At 38.5% G+C, this 17,799-nt stretch overlaps 2 protein-coding genes across 2 annotated transcripts; both read left to right on the forward strand.

Annotated features, from left to right (window-relative positions):
- Positions 1–12,326: 12,326 nt before the first annotated feature.
- Positions 12,327–13,803, forward strand: LOC126576563 (mucin-5AC-like). Its single transcript, XM_050237871.1, has 2 exons — positions 12,327–12,822; positions 12,908–13,803. The coding sequence occupies exons 1-2, from the start codon at positions 12,336–12,338 to the stop codon at positions 13,801–13,803; spliced, it is 1,383 nt and encodes a 460-aa protein (XP_050093828.1). The 5' UTR covers positions 12,327–12,335.
- A 977-nt stretch (positions 13,804–14,780) lies between these two features.
- Positions 14,781–16,245, forward strand: LOC126576564 (mucin-5AC-like). Its single transcript, XM_050237872.1, has 2 exons — positions 14,781–14,886; positions 14,969–16,245. The coding sequence occupies exons 1-2, from the start codon at positions 14,796–14,798 to the stop codon at positions 16,243–16,245; spliced, it is 1,368 nt and encodes a 455-aa protein (XP_050093829.1). The 5' UTR covers positions 14,781–14,795.
- Positions 16,246–17,799: the final 1,554 nt, after the last annotated feature.

The raw sequence follows: 17,799 nt of genomic DNA on the forward strand, positions 1-17,799 counted from the left end.
TTAACACAACGTTTGAAAACATAAGATGAATATAATTTATGCTTTGGATTTCGGTAAAGGACAGGAAAGAAAATAACTTAATTCATGAAGCATCCCGAATAGTTGCTTTTGAATTGAATGAGCACTTATACATTAATCACACTACACTTGGGTTATTTGAATGTCTTTACATATATCTTAGTTTACGCTTCACTTAACTCAACTGCACTAAATTAATGTCTTCGTTCAATTCTCAGCGGTGGCACTGCTAGTGGACTGGTTTGAGGAGCAACGGTTCACATCCTCACTCGAGAGCTGACGGTTCACGACTAACATAGAAATCGGTGAGAGAACTAAGCTGAACGCATAGGGTTTTCCAAATGCTTGTTTCAAGGGATGACGACGACAAAACCACGCGTAGAAGAACGTAGATTTAACTCACACAGCAAGCACAAGCAGCAGTAAAACTTGGGTTCTCCCAAAAGTTTCCAAAAAGCAGGTATTCGTTTACAGTTTTTTGTTCTATTCTAAGGTTTTCTTTTCTTTAACGTACCTGCACGTCCATGACCTAACGGTTAATAATAATTTCAATAATTTTCGAATTTTTGTTATATGAAAAAAAAAACAAACTTTTATGAAATTATTATTCATATTATCAATAAAACATATAGTATAACTTATAGAACCTATATACATTAAATTACCGTTAACTTAAACAACATTCTGAATGTTGAAACCAATGAACTTGCTCCATAGGTACTGATTTTATCCTTCACACTAAACTATTTTATAACATGAAAATATATTATATGTCAGCATAATGATTTGCATTGGATTGGGGCTATGGAATTTAATTTTTCTGTGACATTTTTTTTTAACATTTTTTTTATGAATGCTGATGTTTTCAAGAATATTGTGTAAATTTGTATATCAACCAAAGCAAAATTTACAAAGATATCAATTTTTGAGAAATCGCGCCTCATGCATGACTCAATGCATCGAACGCTACTTTGAAGCGTATTTCCCAAAATCCAACGTTTTCAAAGTCGGTGCCCATCGTAGCATAGAAACTACTGAAGCGAATTGAAATTTTTAACACACAATCTTTTGATGTTGCTAAATGTTTTTTAACAATAATGTAAAACTTGTTTTTCTGAACAATTATGTCAAACTAGTGCTAAAAATCGAAAAATAGGATATTTAACAAAAACTCAACGGGGCTATCTGGATAAACAAACAGCAAAGAATCCACAGTGCTGCAATAATATTTTGAAGGATCTTTCGGAACCCACTAAACGCAAAACTTTGCTTTTTTTCAGGAGAAATTTGACGCTTGCGTGGTTATTTATGCTTCATTAAGTGATCTCCCATTAAGCGCACAGATATTTACAAATGAAAAAAATGCGATCTTTTAGGAAATGTCAAGGTTTAGATAGGTTTTAAATATTTTTCGTTTCTCTTTTCATGTTTATCCTACGCAGTGCAATCGTTTCGGTTAAGAAACGACCTTTTGGTCGCTCGTGCGGTCGATTGCGCTCTAATAATGCAAATATCATAACATCTAATTATTTTAACGATACATTTGCTGGATTAGGTCTTAAGATTTGCATTCAAATGTTATCATTGAGTGTAACGTTGGCATTATTTGAACACTATTACATTTCTTCATTTTTAATCGAAGTAGTACCAAGTCTGATGATACTGCAAAACTTTTACAATTCGACGAGAGAGACACAGAGAGAGAGAGAAAGAGAGAGAAAGAAAGGGGATAAAGAAAGAGACATCGAGAAAGAAGGAGAACGTACGGGAAAGAACGAACAGAACGAGAATTTTTTTAAATACATTAAACAGCTCGAACCATCTGTTAGCCATTCAAATAATTTGTAGAGAGGAAGCTGCTTACCCGAAAACGATACCATCATGTTCTCGATGCCAGTTCAAAGAGGACCGGGAAAAATCTTATTTCCAATTGTGTGCCGACCTAAAAAAAAATGTGCATCTCACTGGGAAAACACACATGGCTAACAAACGCCTATCTATAATTGCAGCAAGAGCTTCATTTATCCCACCAACCAGTAAAAGCACAAAAAAGGGAAGATTTGCTAAGCTAAGCTAAACACTGGCAATGTAACACGTTCACAATTGCTAGATATTTCTAAGTTACCTCCGATAACCCGCCACCAAATATATATTCTTATAAAAATACGGCTAACAACAGAAAAATTGGCATGCATTTTAGCATACATACGTAACTGAATGAAAATAACGTAGTATGCCGATTGACGTATTGACTATTGCGAGTAATTTTTTACGTATTTTTTCAAAGAAATAATGAAAATTCGTTTTATTTAGATTTAATTGGCCCATTAACTGTAGAGGGCTTTCTCAAAGCTGTCTATAACATTCCGAGAAATTTTTAGTTCTCATTTGAAGAACGATTTCTAAAATATAAAGCCTTAACAATAATTTCAGCAAATCGTGTCTTTAACCCTCGGTTGGACACCCGGCGTACACCCTTCGTTGTGCACCCAGGTACCCTGGTACCCCACTCATGTGCATTGCAGTGTTATGATATTGTATCATCGTTAGTATTCGTTTTATGAAAAAAATGGTGCTCTAGAACTTATTTAAGAGACTTCGCAACGTGTTTTCATTTCATAATCACAACGAAATCCGATAAAAACAATAAAAACAATGAACAAAATGCATTGAAACCTACCTGTCATTTTCTATATGTCATAAGCCTCTTTTGAGTAATAAACAATTGAGCTAAGTGGGCACAATTGAGCTAGGAGATAAGATCACTTGCTATATTTGTCTCTTTGGTCAACGAAAAAACCGCCTAACCCCTATTTGATGAAGATTAGTGTATGATTTACTGTAATGTGATGAACATTACACTGTACGATCCATTTTTAATCAGTTTGAGAAATAATATATGAATGAAATTGCACACAAAAGGTCAGAAAATATGTTGTTTATTTTTCTCCTATTGCTCGTAGAAAATCTCTAACATAATGAAATTTTCAAAAAAATGTTGTAGTTCATCTTATTAAAAATTGATAAACAGGTGCACACTGACAAATGTTGATAAAAAGTGTTGTTTTGTGTTTATAAACATATCCCATGTACATAGCCAACGTGCCACTGGGCGGGTGTTAATTTCATCGGGCCTATAAATATAAAATATCAAAACAATTTCAACGCCAATTCGGCTTGAAATGAGTTGTACTTTGGGGATCCGGGGTTTCGTAAAAAAATATTGACGGGAAGGCATTCATTTTTTCGTTGAAACCGGAAATGGTTACCCGGGTACACGGCTGCCCAACCGAGGGTTAAACAAAAAGTTGTAAACCCTGGGATAGACAAAGCGTAAACTCTAGTGTAAACTCAGAGTGTAATGCCAAAAAGATTATGCTTATGTCAAAAATATTACAGGCCCGCGGAGCGTAAAAGCAAGCGTAAACTCAGCACCAACATGAAGCGTAGCGATATAAATAGTTGAATGTTCTACAATCGCTAATACAGCAGCAACAACGTAAAATATATAAAAAGATGTTCAGACATCAACTTATCTCGTCGATTTATGTCGTCGTCGAATTGCATAATGTAATTGCAGGTGCACGAATGTAATTGCAGTTTACGTTTCAGTATAAACTTTTATGCCTGCCATACGAAGCGTAAACCTTTTGGCATTACATTCTGAGTTTACGCTAGAGTTTACGCTTCGTCTATCCCAGGCTTGATGTGTTTACCAGGTGTATGCATATGAAACCGACTTTTTCATTGTAAAGTTATATCTACGCCAAATGGAGCTTTAAAGTAAGTCTAAGTGTTTCATTTTGTTCATTAGGCATCCGTTAAACATAATCGATATGCATTTTTTCTAATTTGACACTATAACAAATATTTTCATTACGATTAAAATTAAAAGTTTCGTTCCCAAAAAACTGCTATTCGCCGACATCGTCCGTTTTATGGCTCCATCTAAAAAAAACGGCGGCCGAATCGCATCACATTTTTATTGAAGGTTACGGTGGGTATGCTCTTACTGAAACACAGTGCAAAGTGCGGTTCAAATTTTTTTAAAGTAGGAGAGAACCACCAACCATCAAAAATGTTAGAAATCATCAAATTGCATGCCTTATTGGCCAAAACGGATATTAATGATTATTAAAAGCAACAATTAATCAATTTCGACCGAGATTTGTTTTCACAAATCAACCAAAATATCAAAAACGTCAAAATTAACCTATTTTTCTCGATGAAAATGCACCGCCACCGCGCGGAATATCGGCCAACGGTAAAAGCCACAATTGGTAACAATTACGAATTGCGGCTAACTCACCAGACTTGACTCTATCAATTAAACATTCGTTTGCATCGCTTCGACAGGTAATGGCCGAGCAGCGCTTCCTTTTGTTCAAAAATTTGGAAAAATGGATGGGTTTTGAAAAAATTGTACAGATTGGCAGTTTTTTTAGGTTAGGCATCCAAAATTGCCTAAGATATAGTGAATGTGTATCTAACGATTGCCATAACTTTGGAGAATAACTTTCTCTCCATTTTCCAACAAAAAGCGTTTTTTACGCAAATCAAAAGGAACGGTTTCATATGCATACACCTGGTAAATAGTTGTTGTTCATTCCATATGGACACAGAGCATCCATTCGGGTCTGTCAACGCTTAACATACCCGCAAGCAGAACAGTTTCGGGTCTATCAAACATTGGCCGATCGGAATTTCCCCAAGAACGATACGGGTCTGGTCATGTTTAACAGACCCGAAACTGTTCTGTATGTGTCAGTATGTGTTAAGTGAATGGTATATTAAACTAAAACTTTTGAAGAATCATCATCCATGGCATCAAATTTACGAAGATGCGTCGGCAAAAAGATATTTTTTTACAAAAGATAGGCCTCGTAGTTGCATGATGGCTCATCATAAAAATGCAAATCGATATTCTTTTGATAAATTATGTTTATCCAGATAGCCTCGTCGAGTTTTTGATGAATTTCTTATAATATCCTATTTTTGGCAGATTTTTTAAGTTGAAAAAGTGATGCGTTTTGCCCTTTTGCAAAAAACCCAGTAATACATAATTATTAAAAAAAAAGTATAAACAATTTTTATGGAAACTCGACCGGTCTACCTGACAAAGAGTGTACAGATTGTGTGTTAAAAATTCAAATCAGTAGTTTTTATGGATCGATGAGCACCGACTTTGAAAACGTTGGTTTTAAGAAACGCTCTTCAAGGTAGCGAGCTGCATATAGCTTTGTATGAAACGCCGATTTTCAAAAATCTATAGCTTTGTCAGATTAGCTTCGATTTTTCCAACAATTTTATACAAAGGATCAGCATTCAGGGAAAAATGTTTAATGTTTGCGCCATCAGGCTGTACCTTATTTTAAAGTTGAATAACTCGGTCATTTTTCAGTCATTGATTTGGACAAATAGGTCAGTTTCTGAAACTTCAGTCTAGGCCATTTTAGTAATGGATCACTTCACGTTAAAAGAGCGAACTGGAATTGCCACCCTTTACATTGAAAATAATCAGTCAATAGTGGAAACTGCGTTCCACCTGGAAACTGCAATGGATGATGAATAAATGGTGGTTTCTTCCTTTGCCGCATATGACAGCGCTGGATTTTTTGTGTGGTTCTAATTGGAAAATAAGGTTTATGCAAACAAATTGAAGACTATGAAACAACTTAAAGCAAATATTTGAGCTAAAATTCCCAAAAAAAACTCCCTAAATGTTGTCAAATACAATACAAAATGCCCGAAAAAGGGCCGCTTTTTGTATGCCTATTGAAAGCGGCCATTTGATCGATATGATCTTTTGAGTATGTCACAATAAATGGCATAGAATAACCTAAATAAAACTGGTTTATTTTCTAAAATCGGTTGAAGAGTTATTCAACTTCGAAATAGGGTACCGCCTGATGGCGCTCCCTGTATGTGTCACAAAAAAACCGACGCCCCCCTTAAGCACAATCGAAATGAACAGATGTCTCGAAGCGTAAAGAAAAAGAACTTAGTCACAAGCGATTAGCCAATAGGCTAGCGGGGGTGGGGGGTGTTTGTGCTTGGAAAATGGTTTGGCCGCACAGCACCTCGCTCTTTATTGAAGTATCAAAAAATGTGTAGTTCTTTGACATGGAATTCGAAAATTGCCCAAAATATGGTAGAAAGTAGTGGCTTAAGTAGTAGTATTTGACTTAATCGATAATTGTGTTTCAGTCCACAAAATTGTGTAATTCGCAAGATTGAAACCAATTTATGTTTGTTCCAAGCACCTAAATTATTGTCACCAATGTTTTTTTGTATAAAATATTTAGTTTGTACGGATAAAAAAGATTGATATTTATCAAAACTCGACTGAAATTATCAGAAACAAGTACTTCCAAAGCCCCTATCGATCCTTCAGCTTTTCGTTTTGGTTGTTCTCGTGACCAAAACGTGATAGAGGATTACAGAAACAACATGTTTGAAGCGGTAAATTCATTATCAAGGCATTATTAGGACTCAAAACCGCTCGGTAAGAAAATAATGGACTTTAGCGCAACATACGTTTAATAAAAACATAAACCGACGAGTTTAACCAGAAAGGCCTTTTACTAGGATCCCAGGCAATTTTCTTCATAATATGCTGGATGGATGTATGCTTCTTCATAATACAGTGGTAGACATTCGTTTAGCCGAACTAAGTTTTTTCGAGATTTTTCCCAAACTAGCCATCCGTTTACCGTTTTGATTAATATCAACGGTATATTTTATCGTTCTTTAACACATGTATTAACAAAAAACGAGAAGGATGATTTTTCGAGGAAATATTTGGAAAATATGAAAATTTCACATACACATTCGTTTAGCCGAAGTGCTTGCCGAAAAAATCACATTTTTTCAAAAGTTTGTTTGAAACAATGTGCAAGTTGGTATTTTATGTTACTGCCTGCATTGCTAACAAATCCAAAACTATAATTTGCCATGGGTTCCGATTAGATTTAATGGGTTTTCTATTTAATTTCAGTCTAACAGTCGTCAATGGCTCGACATAAACTCGAAATATTTTGAATTTGCCGAAGTTTCGCAAAAACCAATCTAATTAACTCTCGCACCAACTGATGTTTCGATACCCCTCGGACCAACTGATGGGTCTGGCCAGACCCCTATGCTTTTACACGGGGTTGTATGGGCGTACATGCTGTGTTTGAAACAATTTTTCTACCTCTAGGAATCACATAATTGAGCTCTCTCTTTTGCATATGTGTTTAGCATAGCCTAAACTATGTGACAAGACAAAAATATGATCAAAATCTGTTCTATTTTTGGAAAAAAACACATTTTAGTTTCTCGATTTTTCCCATGCAAAAAGTGCCTAAAACTTGTATGCGGGTTCGTACTTTCCTCTCCTAAAATCATCGCCCCGCATAAACTAATTACCTTTTTCCAAAAAAGTTATATCAGTCATAACAAGCGATCATTTCTCCACTAGAATCGATCGTTTTGATTGCACCATGAAAGAAGCTAGCGAAGAAAACGAACAAAAGAAAGAAGAACGTTTTTGCACACGAGTCTTCGCCGGCCATGGCAGTGCTCGTATGCTAATTCATACGGTTGCACCACACGAGCGACACGTCGCAAAATTATGCTCGTACACATTATAATCGTCACATTATACTACTATGATAATTGATTCTTGTAGAGAAATTATTACTTTGTATGACTGATATCACTTTCTTGAAAAGAGTTTATTAGTTTATGTGTGGCGATGATTTTAGGAGAGGAAAGTATTAATTCGCATACAAGTTCTAGGCACTTTTTGCATGGGAAAAATCGAGAAACTAAAATGTGTTTTTTTCCAAAAATAGAACAGATTTTGATCATATTTTTGTCTTGTCACATAGTTTAGGCTATGCTAAACACATATGCAAAAGAGAGAGCTCAATTATGTGATTCCTAGAGGTAGAAAAATTGTTTCAAACACAGCATGTACGCCCATACAACCCCGTGTAAAAGCATAGGGGTCTGGCCAGACCCATCAGTTGGTCCGAGGGGTATTTTTTTTTAAGTCCTTTTTTCGCATACTCCGAGGACTTTTTCTTAAACGATAGTGGTATCAATCGAAAGGAAATAAAATTTTAGGAAGCTACCCGAAAGGCCAAGACGCTACAATTAATAGAACTTGAGTTATTAACAATTGAAAATGAAATGGGTCTGGCCAGACCCATCAGTTGGTGCGAGGGTTAACAAACACAAAATGTTTTTTGTGTGTTTGCAGTGGGAAATGCATGCTAAACTTTTGTAAAAAGGGACGTTTTTGTCTTCAAACCATTCATTCAATTGTTGGCGAAAATGAGCTCATTTGTTATCTTACTGTTAGATATTTCGGGTACCCCTCCACCGGTGCCACATCCAGATCATTAGTAGGCGCAAAAAGAGCAGCAGAGAGAACAGAAAGAGAGAAGCAGGAAAAGAAAAGAGTGTACAACCAGACGCGAGAGAGGACAGTGGTTTTTTTTGAGTTTATAAAATATACTGCAAGATACCGCGTAGTTCTCGCGTTTTGTTTAATGGTTTAATCGCTAACACTTACTGAAATATAAGGTCTTACACCTCGTTAGTTTCAATAAGATGAATTACAACGTCTTTTTTAAGCTCCTTGTTAATAACTGAAGTCATTAGCGTTTTACTTAAGCAACTGGGAAACTGCGCATGATGAGCAAGTCACTTACGACATCAAACCCTTTACAACGAGATTTAGCTTGGAACTGACGGTGTGTTATGGTGGGTATGGCTGAATCCCTTATAGGTATCCCTTATGGCTGAAATCATACAAATAACGGCTTCATCCATCCAGATCGTCAAAAGAATACTTTTTTGGTTTGAAAAATACTACATTTTCGCATTATTTAACTAAATTCATGATAAAAAAAGCCGGTTGTCCTTATGGGTATCAATAAACTAGGGCTTTGCTTCAAATTTTCAATCATTTTCATTATTTTCTGTGGCACATATTGTATAAAATGAGTCTAATTATTACTGGTTTAACCACATTTCTTGTAATAAGCCCAAAAGATAGCAGATTGTTCGTTATTTTATGTAAAACCCGATTTTTTACCGTTAGGACACTATTTTGTTCACATTTAATGGAGGCATAACTTCACCATATGATATTTTTCAAAAGAAATAATATATGGAATTCTCTTTTCTATGAATATTTGAAGCAATGGAACGATAAAAGTAGCAGTAATCCTAACAGAATTTGATAATTTGTCGGTTTTCTTCCGTAAGTCACTTAGCTCTAACCTATTTTTTTGAATAAATATTTAAAAATCAAGGTGTTATCAAAAAGGGCATGTCTAGAGCTTAAAATAATCTAACTTAGCTCTACTATTGAGCTTCAAGTACAAAGAATTGCATTTGTTCGAAAACGATGCGAAATATTATGTTTTTCTTGCACTTCGGCTAAACGAATGTCTAACTAAACAACCGATGAAATGTGACATTTGCTCACATTTTGCCTCACAGAGATCCCAAATACCCACATATTTGAATCATATTTTACGTGCGTACTAGTCACATATGTACCAACACAATAATAGGTTGATACCATGAATTTGTAAATCCGTTCAAAAGTAATTGTCGGTTTACTCCTGAACCTCTAGGTTCGGTTAAACGAATGTCTTCCACTGTATGCCGTTGTGCTCATTTTACGGTAAATCATAATTAATGATTTTTCAATCATGGAGCTGTACAAATGTTAGGATTACAAATAGCTGACACGGCAACCCGACCCTTGCGGACGAACGAGCTCGAATGAATGTTTTTATCGATTAACAAGATGTAGGAGAATTTTTTTATAGATTTGTAAGAATGAACGATCCTTATGTTATGCAATTAAAGGAAGACTAAGGTTAATTGTGGTAAAAAAGGTATATTTTCGAAGATTGTTCGCACTGATTTTGTTGCTATGCATGATGGATATATTCATTGTATGAAGCGCGATTTAAAAAAACAATGTCTTTGTTAGTTTTACTTCGATTAATTCATAAATTTACCTAGAATACAGAACGCTGCTATGATTGAATGAGAGAAAGGTAGCGGCAGATCACCGATAAGGGAGTGAGAGTAATGAGTTCGTAATGAGTAAAAGACGAGACAAGACTAATGATTGATATTGGAAGCGAATTTCACTGCAGAGAAAAATTGAAAAAATACATGTCTTTTAAAAATCAATTCCTTAACCCTTATACTATAGAGCGAGAGGCACCGGGCTCACGCAGAAGCTGCTTGTTTCCATTAGCACCGGCAAATGAGTGCGCATCAATTGTATCCATATCGCTGAGAAAGCCCCATTTCATATAGCGATTTTCACACTCGACACCATTGTTGTGTATGACAATGAAGCTCATTGTTTTGCGTTGGCTGTGTTAGAGGACTTTTTGCTTCATCTCATGTTCTCGCTGGTCTAAAGATATAAAATAGTAACAACTTGTCAAGACGATCAGCATATGGCACAGTACATGATATCAAGCATTAGCGATGAAGTTTGCACCTTGGGTGTTGCTAACTTTGGCTGCCCTGCTGACGGTTATTTATGGGCAGGGTGTTAGTGATAATGGTGTTACTACGGAAGCCACGGGAAGTTCTGTTGCAGGAAGTACCCTAAGCTTAACTGCAATTAGAGGAAGTAAGTTTAGAACTGTAATAATAAGTAGTTCATTTCTCATGCGCACAGTATGTATCTATCAACCTTCTACTTAGGCTCTGATGGCACAAGCGATACATTAGCAAGCAGTACAGTGATGAGTGGCAGTGGGACGGGATCAACAACCAAAAAACGTCGACGGTTGATATCCTGTATTCGACGGTTCGGTGATCGTGGTGGCTTTCGCGTGACCCACCGGACAACCATAAGCGATAGCAACAGTGCCAATATACATCAGCAGGGTCTATAGACACATGATGTCTGGTTACATTGCCAAACTAATGCAACACCGGAGCAGACCCAACGCATTCATTGTAATTTAAAAAAAAAGCAACGGATGATATGAGAATATTTTTTTATGATTCAAGAATATATCGTATGCATTCAAAATAAAAGGCAAAACTAAGACAGCTAATCGGCGAACCTGCTTAACGTTCACCAATTGCTTTCCATCGAAAATGTCTGGACAAAGTTGAAGTGCATGATGTACTAACATTTTTTTTCGTAAAATCCATCGCCATAAAGAAAAAACAGAAATCAAAAACAAACCAATAGTTAATTCAATAGTTCAATACGCAACCACGTACATTTTTTAAGTATAATACCTTCTATATAATTAGCTTCCATGGGAAATTTGCCGGGCATAATTATCTCTTCTAGTTTATTTGTCATCATCATCACACAACAATTGTCTATTTTTTAAATGCACACGTATGTTTAAACATAAATGAACCATGCCATAATAATTAATAACTTCTCCTATAATAGAAGGAATAATACATAATACACTAAATTTATGAAGCCTAAGAAGTGTTCGCTGAATGAATTATGATCAATCAAACGCCAACTAAAGATTCAATTTATAATCGAGTGTTACACATCTCTTACGTTATGCATATTTATTCTTCAAGATTTTACTGCCTATAAGAGATAAAAACAATGTTGATTTATGTTTTAAATAATAAGAGCAAATATATAAATATAACTATGTTCAATAAAGTTGATTTGATGTGCAAATGTTCACTGAAAAATCATATACCTTGAAAAATTATCTTGGACCTGGAGTATAATACTTTAGATCGTGCGCAATAATGCCGTTGTTTGGGCTATCAAATGTTTGCTGCTGAAATTGATTAGCTGCTCATTGCTACTTCGGCACTTCGTAGTTACCATAGTGTTATTATGACTATCTTATAAAATTTATAAAAAAAATAGGTTCCTGTACTTATTTCCTTATTTTTCGCATTTTTTCCACACCATGACTCAAAGGATTTTACTCGTTTCACACTATGTACGAATTGTTTCCTTTTTTTTTTTTTTGCAAAACAATCGCATGGTATGGACAATTCATGGTCATTTTTTTGAGATCCACTTCTTCATCAAAATGGTGGTCATTGAATGTGGTTAATTGAACAGTGCTCGGTTCGGATATCCGGCTATGGTGTTTGCAAAATATCATTTCCGCAACAATCGCTTATGGTGTTTCAGCTTTTCCACAATGTACGCCGTTTATTGGGTTTCTCTATTGGCGCTGTTATAACAAATCATGTATATATATAGGGGGGTGTGTCCCAAAAGTTGTAATTTCGCAGCAATTGCCAGGGCACTGCTGCAACAAACCGAACGAACAAGCGACAAGATGCAACAAGCAATCGCTACCATTTTTACACTTCTTGTTCTCACGGGACATGTGTGTGTTGGTCAGTTGGGTGGTCTTGGGGGCGGTGCAATAACGGTGGCTCCGGTGGTACCCGCCGTTACCGTGCCTACAGTAGCCGTGAGTGTGGCACCAATAACAGTCCCACCAGTAACTGTTGGACCGATTTCTGTTTCCGTTGCTCCTGTTACGATACCGCCTGTGACAGTGTCCGTTCCAGCGATAACCGTTCCGCCTGTGACTATACCAGCTGTTACACTTCCTGTAACTGTTCCATCGCTTCCTGTTACTATTCCTGCAGTTACTGTTGCGGCGATCGGTATTACCGTACCAACGGTACCGAGCGTAGTTGGCATTCTATCCACTTTAGCCGGTGTACTAACAACCACGACGACCGCTGCACCAACAACAACTACAACTGCAGCTGCTACTACTACGCCATCCGTAGTGAAGTTTAACATCGGAGGGAGTGAGTGTTGCCACAAAAGCAAACCTGAAAGTACAAGTGTAAGAAATGAAAGATGAAAATTTATATTTATTGCGTCATATTTTAGGTATACTAACCGTTGTTGCTAGTGACATATCCACCATACAAGCCATCATTGCAGCCTTGCAAGCCACCGCAACTACCACCACTGTTGCATCTACCACAACAACAGCAGCAACAACAACAACAGCAGCAGCAACAACAACAACAGCAGCAGCAACAACAACAACAACAACAACAGCAGCAACAACAACAACAACCGCAGCAGCTACAAGCACAACTGTTGCCCCAGCAACAACTGCAGGTACTACGACTACTGGTGCAGCTACAACATCGACTACTGCGCCAACAACTACAACAGCAACAACTTCTGGCTCTACTACAACCTCCACAGTAGCGAATATCTCTATAACAATTATTATCAATGGAACCACATTGATTGTTTCATCAAGCTCATCGTCGCTCCTAACTTTGCTGACGCAGATTTTAAACCAAATCGCTACGACAACGACGGCATCTGCAACCACGACAACTGCTGCTCCTAGTACAACCGTGAGCACAGCACTAGCCGGGCGTGGCTGCCATGGACATCACAGTCATGAGTCGGGCTTTGGTTTCGGCGGTAGAATTGGTATCGGTGGTCCGGGAGGTGTGCTAGGAATCGGAGGGGGTTTCCGTATCGGTGGACCCCAAATTGCTCCTGTAGTACGTCCAGTAGCTCCAATCATAAACGCTGTAGGTCTCGTTGCTAGACCGGTATTAAATGTTGCTGGGCGTATTGTCAATGGCATTGGTCAAGGTATCAGTAACATAGCGGCTGGTCTCGCAAACGCTGGAAGCGCAATAGGAAGCGGTACAGGCTTGTCTGGCGGCATTGGAGCAAGAATTGCAGCAGATGGAACCGGGGCTGCTGGCTCGGGAGGATTGAATATTGCTCTCAAGGGTGGTATAGCCCTTGGCTAAGTATCAAGAATGGAAAATAATAAACACAAAACAATAAAACGATAAACAAAATTTAATAAAAGGTGCATACGAAAAGAACATGTTGGATTGTTGAACTTTTTTTTAATATTTTGATAAAATAACGTAGTTCTCATTTGAACTCACATTTTATTAAATAGTCCAAATAATAAAATTATAATTATCGTAAAGATTGTACTATCACACACTGAACACTGAACTTACATTAAAAAAAAACTAGGGTTTGGATCATATGAACGAATGTATTTGATAACTCTCGTTTCGAAACGTGTATTGAGTTTTTTGGTGTACATTTTACGCAAGTGTTTTTTGTGTAAAAATAGTGGAACTTACGTTGCCTTAAAAATTGGTTTCTTAATGCCTACTTTTTGATCAATGTGTTGTTTATGAGTAAGATCGAGATATTTCTACTTTGACGCCATGTTTTAAAGCAGCCATCAACCAACATCTTTCCCTTGCAATGTAAATATAATTAGACAATGCATTGTTGTTTTGGGTACATGTACACCCATTTTGCCTCATAGATGAACAAAGAGATGACAGATGTACATAAACAAACAGTTTATCGAACTCAATAACAAAGATTATCTCCTCAGTATCGTAAAAGCAATACTGAAAGGTATGTTTTTCCTCAACAGTTCAGAAAGGAAAAAACATAGGAAGGTGTACTTTCATTTCTCAATTCACTTCGTTGTATCTGCTGAGCAAACATACAATTGGACCTAATACTGAAAAAAAAACAAAAAAGGTAAACAACCGATGCGGCATGCGTATCTGTTTTTGCAAATTTCGATCTGCATAAGGCAAGGTCAGTGGCATAAATACATCTTTTCATTGCCCTCAAGAACGATGGGCAAACTTTTCGTTCGTTTCTTTTTCTTTGACACATGTTAGCACACGCGGGCTAGTATAAAAGCGCGTATAATAGCTGCGTTATTCAGTGTCCTTACCAGCACTAGAAAGGCTTTAACGAGATGAAGAGCCTTTTTTTCGCATTAACCTTAGCAGTATGCTTACTGAGCAGTAATGTTAAGGCTCAAACAGTATCCATTAACGTGGGGGGAAGTAAGTATAGCATTCAAGATTGATGGAATCCAGTCAAACTGTGGAGCTGTACAGTTGATCGACTTTTTATTGTAACTTCTAGGTATTATAACCGTGGCTTCTAGTGATCTAAATACACTACTATCAATAGTAGCAGCCCTCCAGACTACGACGACCGCAGCTCCAGGTGCCACTACAACTACCGTTGCAGCGACCACCACAACTGTTGCTCCAACGACTACTACCGCGGCACCAACGACCACAACCGCGGCACCAACGACTACTACCGCGGCACCAACGACCACTACCGCGGCCCCAACGACTACTACCGCGGCACCAACGACCACTACCGCGGCCCCAACGACTACTACCGCGGCACCAACGACTACTACAGCGGCACCAACGACTACTACCGCGGCCCCAACGACTACTACCGCGGCACCAACGACCACTACCGCGGCCCCAACGACTACTACCGCGGCCCCAACGACTACTACCGCGGCACCAACGACCACTACCGCGGCCCCAACGACTACTACCGCTGCTACGATTACGGCAACGGTTACTATCAACGGATCAAGTGTCACTGTGTCTTCCTCTAACAATTCTCTTGTTAGCGTGATTCTTCAAATTATTTCGGCTTTGACGACAACCACCACTGCGGCCCCTACCACTACCACCACCACTGCGGCCCCTACCACTACCACCACCACTGCGGCCCCTACCACCACCACCACCACTGCGGCGCCAACGACTACTACGACTACCGCGGCACCAACGACCACTACCGCGGCACCAACGACTACTACCGCGGCACCAACGACCACTACCGCAGCACCAACGACGACAACAGCTGCAACAACGGCTGCATCTGCTACCACGACGACTGCAGCATCAACAACCACCACAACGACCGTCGCTACAACGACAACAAGGAAGCCGTGTCATCCTCGTCCAATTGGCATAGGAGGTGGTATCGGAGTAGGGATCGGTCCTCTTGGAATTAGAGTTGGCGTTGGCATAGGAGGACGTAGTGGAGAACGGGGTGGATTCGGTATACTACCAGCGGTCGGTAGTGTTGCACGCACCTTAGTTGGCACTGGTTTGAATGCAGTAGGCGCGGCAGCGAATCTAGCAGGCAATGTGGTAGGTGCGGTTGGTAACGCAGCTAATGGATTGGCAACCGGGGTGCTGGGTGGAATCGGCAATGCCATAGGAAACCTGGGCGCTGGACTCAGCGGTGGAATTGCCACTGGAATTAACGGTGGACTCTCTGCAGGAATTGGGGCCGGTGCGCAAAGCTCATTCAATGGACGTTGGCCGCCATTTGCCGGTGGTATCGCAGTTGGTGGAGGCTTCAATGGTAGATACCATGGTTGACGAAAGCAATGATCGCCGGATAGCTTAACGAATGGACAAGCAAATTAAAAAGCAAATAAAGAATCCATGCTAAAAAAAAAACAATCAAAAATGGTTGATGATTATGCAGATGATCCAGAAAGATATACGTACTTTCTTTTCCCTGGTAGTAGACTTACCAACTCAGGAGCGATACTTTGTTATTCTCAACTAGCTGATATACCCGATTTCATACGGGTAAACGGTATGTTTTTTTACCCTTGGTCCATCTTTCTTATCCTATTTCTAGCACGATATCATTTGTAGCATTGAACGCGTCTATCAGCTTGAGTTTTATCTTGAGAGCACCGGCATATGCTAGAAGTAGAAGATACTGACCAAAATAAGAAGAGTAAAGATAATTAATTGACATCGGTAATTTATGATAATATACGGCAGCCAGTCACTCATAACCAATCTCCCTTTTTGTGGCCAACGTGCAGGTAATGAATGTAATCTTCGTTAAAACAACGGGACCTATTGCGTGTGTCTTGTCTTGAAAACAAGACTGCTGTAACTGGTGCCCGAAACTGGTGAAAAAACTCAGCATGAACTGTATGAACCATGAATGAAGTATCAATGGCAACTGCGACGAAAATAAAAAAAATGGGTACCAAAAACGACACAGCTCAACTGGCGACTAGAGTGAAGTCCATTGTGATCAAATTTATCCTTTTTTTTATTTGCAAATAAAGCCTAGCTGGATTTGGACACCTCTTCTCCGGTGATAACAAGCAGAGCCAGCTCTATCTAGGCGGAGTGATCACTGAAAGCAGATGGTTCCGCGAACAACTAAGTGGACTTGAGTCGCAAACGCCCTAGTCAACAGTAGTTTTTTGACATTTTCCAAACTTTTACAATTTTCTGTAATGATTTGTGCATTTTTGAGCAATTTTTCGCCGACGACACGGACACAAGTAAATCCAAAAATTCAGGAAAAAAACTGTTTCTACACGTTTGCTCGCCAAGTTCAAGAAACCGTTTGGATTTGTTTGTTTAGCTGCAGAAATCGCAACAAGCATCTCCAATTTGAGTCTCATTTCACAGACTCGCAGTCTGGTACCAAAAAGTACACGATTGGAAAAGTGAGGCTCGGTAGAGTTTCGGTCGATTTTTTCCGTTTCGTCAAAGTCACCAATGATAGCTAACGATGTTGGTTTTTGGTGGTGTTAGTGATTTTTATGGTCGTATTAGGAACTGTTGTGTATTCGGACTCACAAAAAATTACCGGTTCATTCACTAATTCAAAACATGACTGCTGAGTTTTTTCATCAGCTGTAAAGCAGTCTTGTTTTCAAGACAAGACACACACAATAGGGCCCAACAATTTAATGGTCAATTTTGACAATCTCCCCTCCCTCTCCCTCTCCCTCTCCCTCTCCGTCTCTTGTTTTTATTTATAAGATGGTGATTATGGGGCATAGTTGAGTTCAATAGAAAACCTAGTTGAATTGGAATGTTTGACATTAATCCTTTTTGCCTTTTGATTTTACAACGACTATTAAATGGTACTAAAGATGTGAACAATCATTTACC

This window comes from Anopheles aquasalis, chromosome 3, assembly GCF_943734665.1.
Source record: "Anopheles aquasalis chromosome 3, idAnoAquaMG_Q_19, whole genome shotgun sequence".
NCBI classification, from domain to species: Eukaryota; Metazoa; Arthropoda; class Insecta; order Diptera; family Culicidae; genus Anopheles; species Anopheles aquasalis.

What these genes read in the sequence shown, in the direction of transcription:
- LOC126576563 (XM_050237871.1), top strand. Translation starts at nt 12,336, where the DNA reads ATGCAACAAGCAATCGCTACCATTTTTACACTTCTTGTTCTCACGGGA. An exon ending in GAAGTTTAACATCGGAGGGA is followed by an intron (nt 12,823 to 12,907) that starts GTGAGTGTTGCC and finishes GTCATATTTTAG; the next exon opens with GTATACTAACCGTTGTTGCT.
- LOC126576564 (XM_050237872.1), top strand. Translation starts at nt 14,796, where the DNA reads ATGAAGAGCCTTTTTTTCGCATTAACCTTAGCAGTATGCTTACTGAGC. An exon ending in ATCCATTAACGTGGGGGGAA is followed by an intron (nt 14,887 to 14,968) that starts GTAAGTATAGCA and finishes TGTAACTTCTAG; the next exon opens with GTATTATAACCGTGGCTTCT.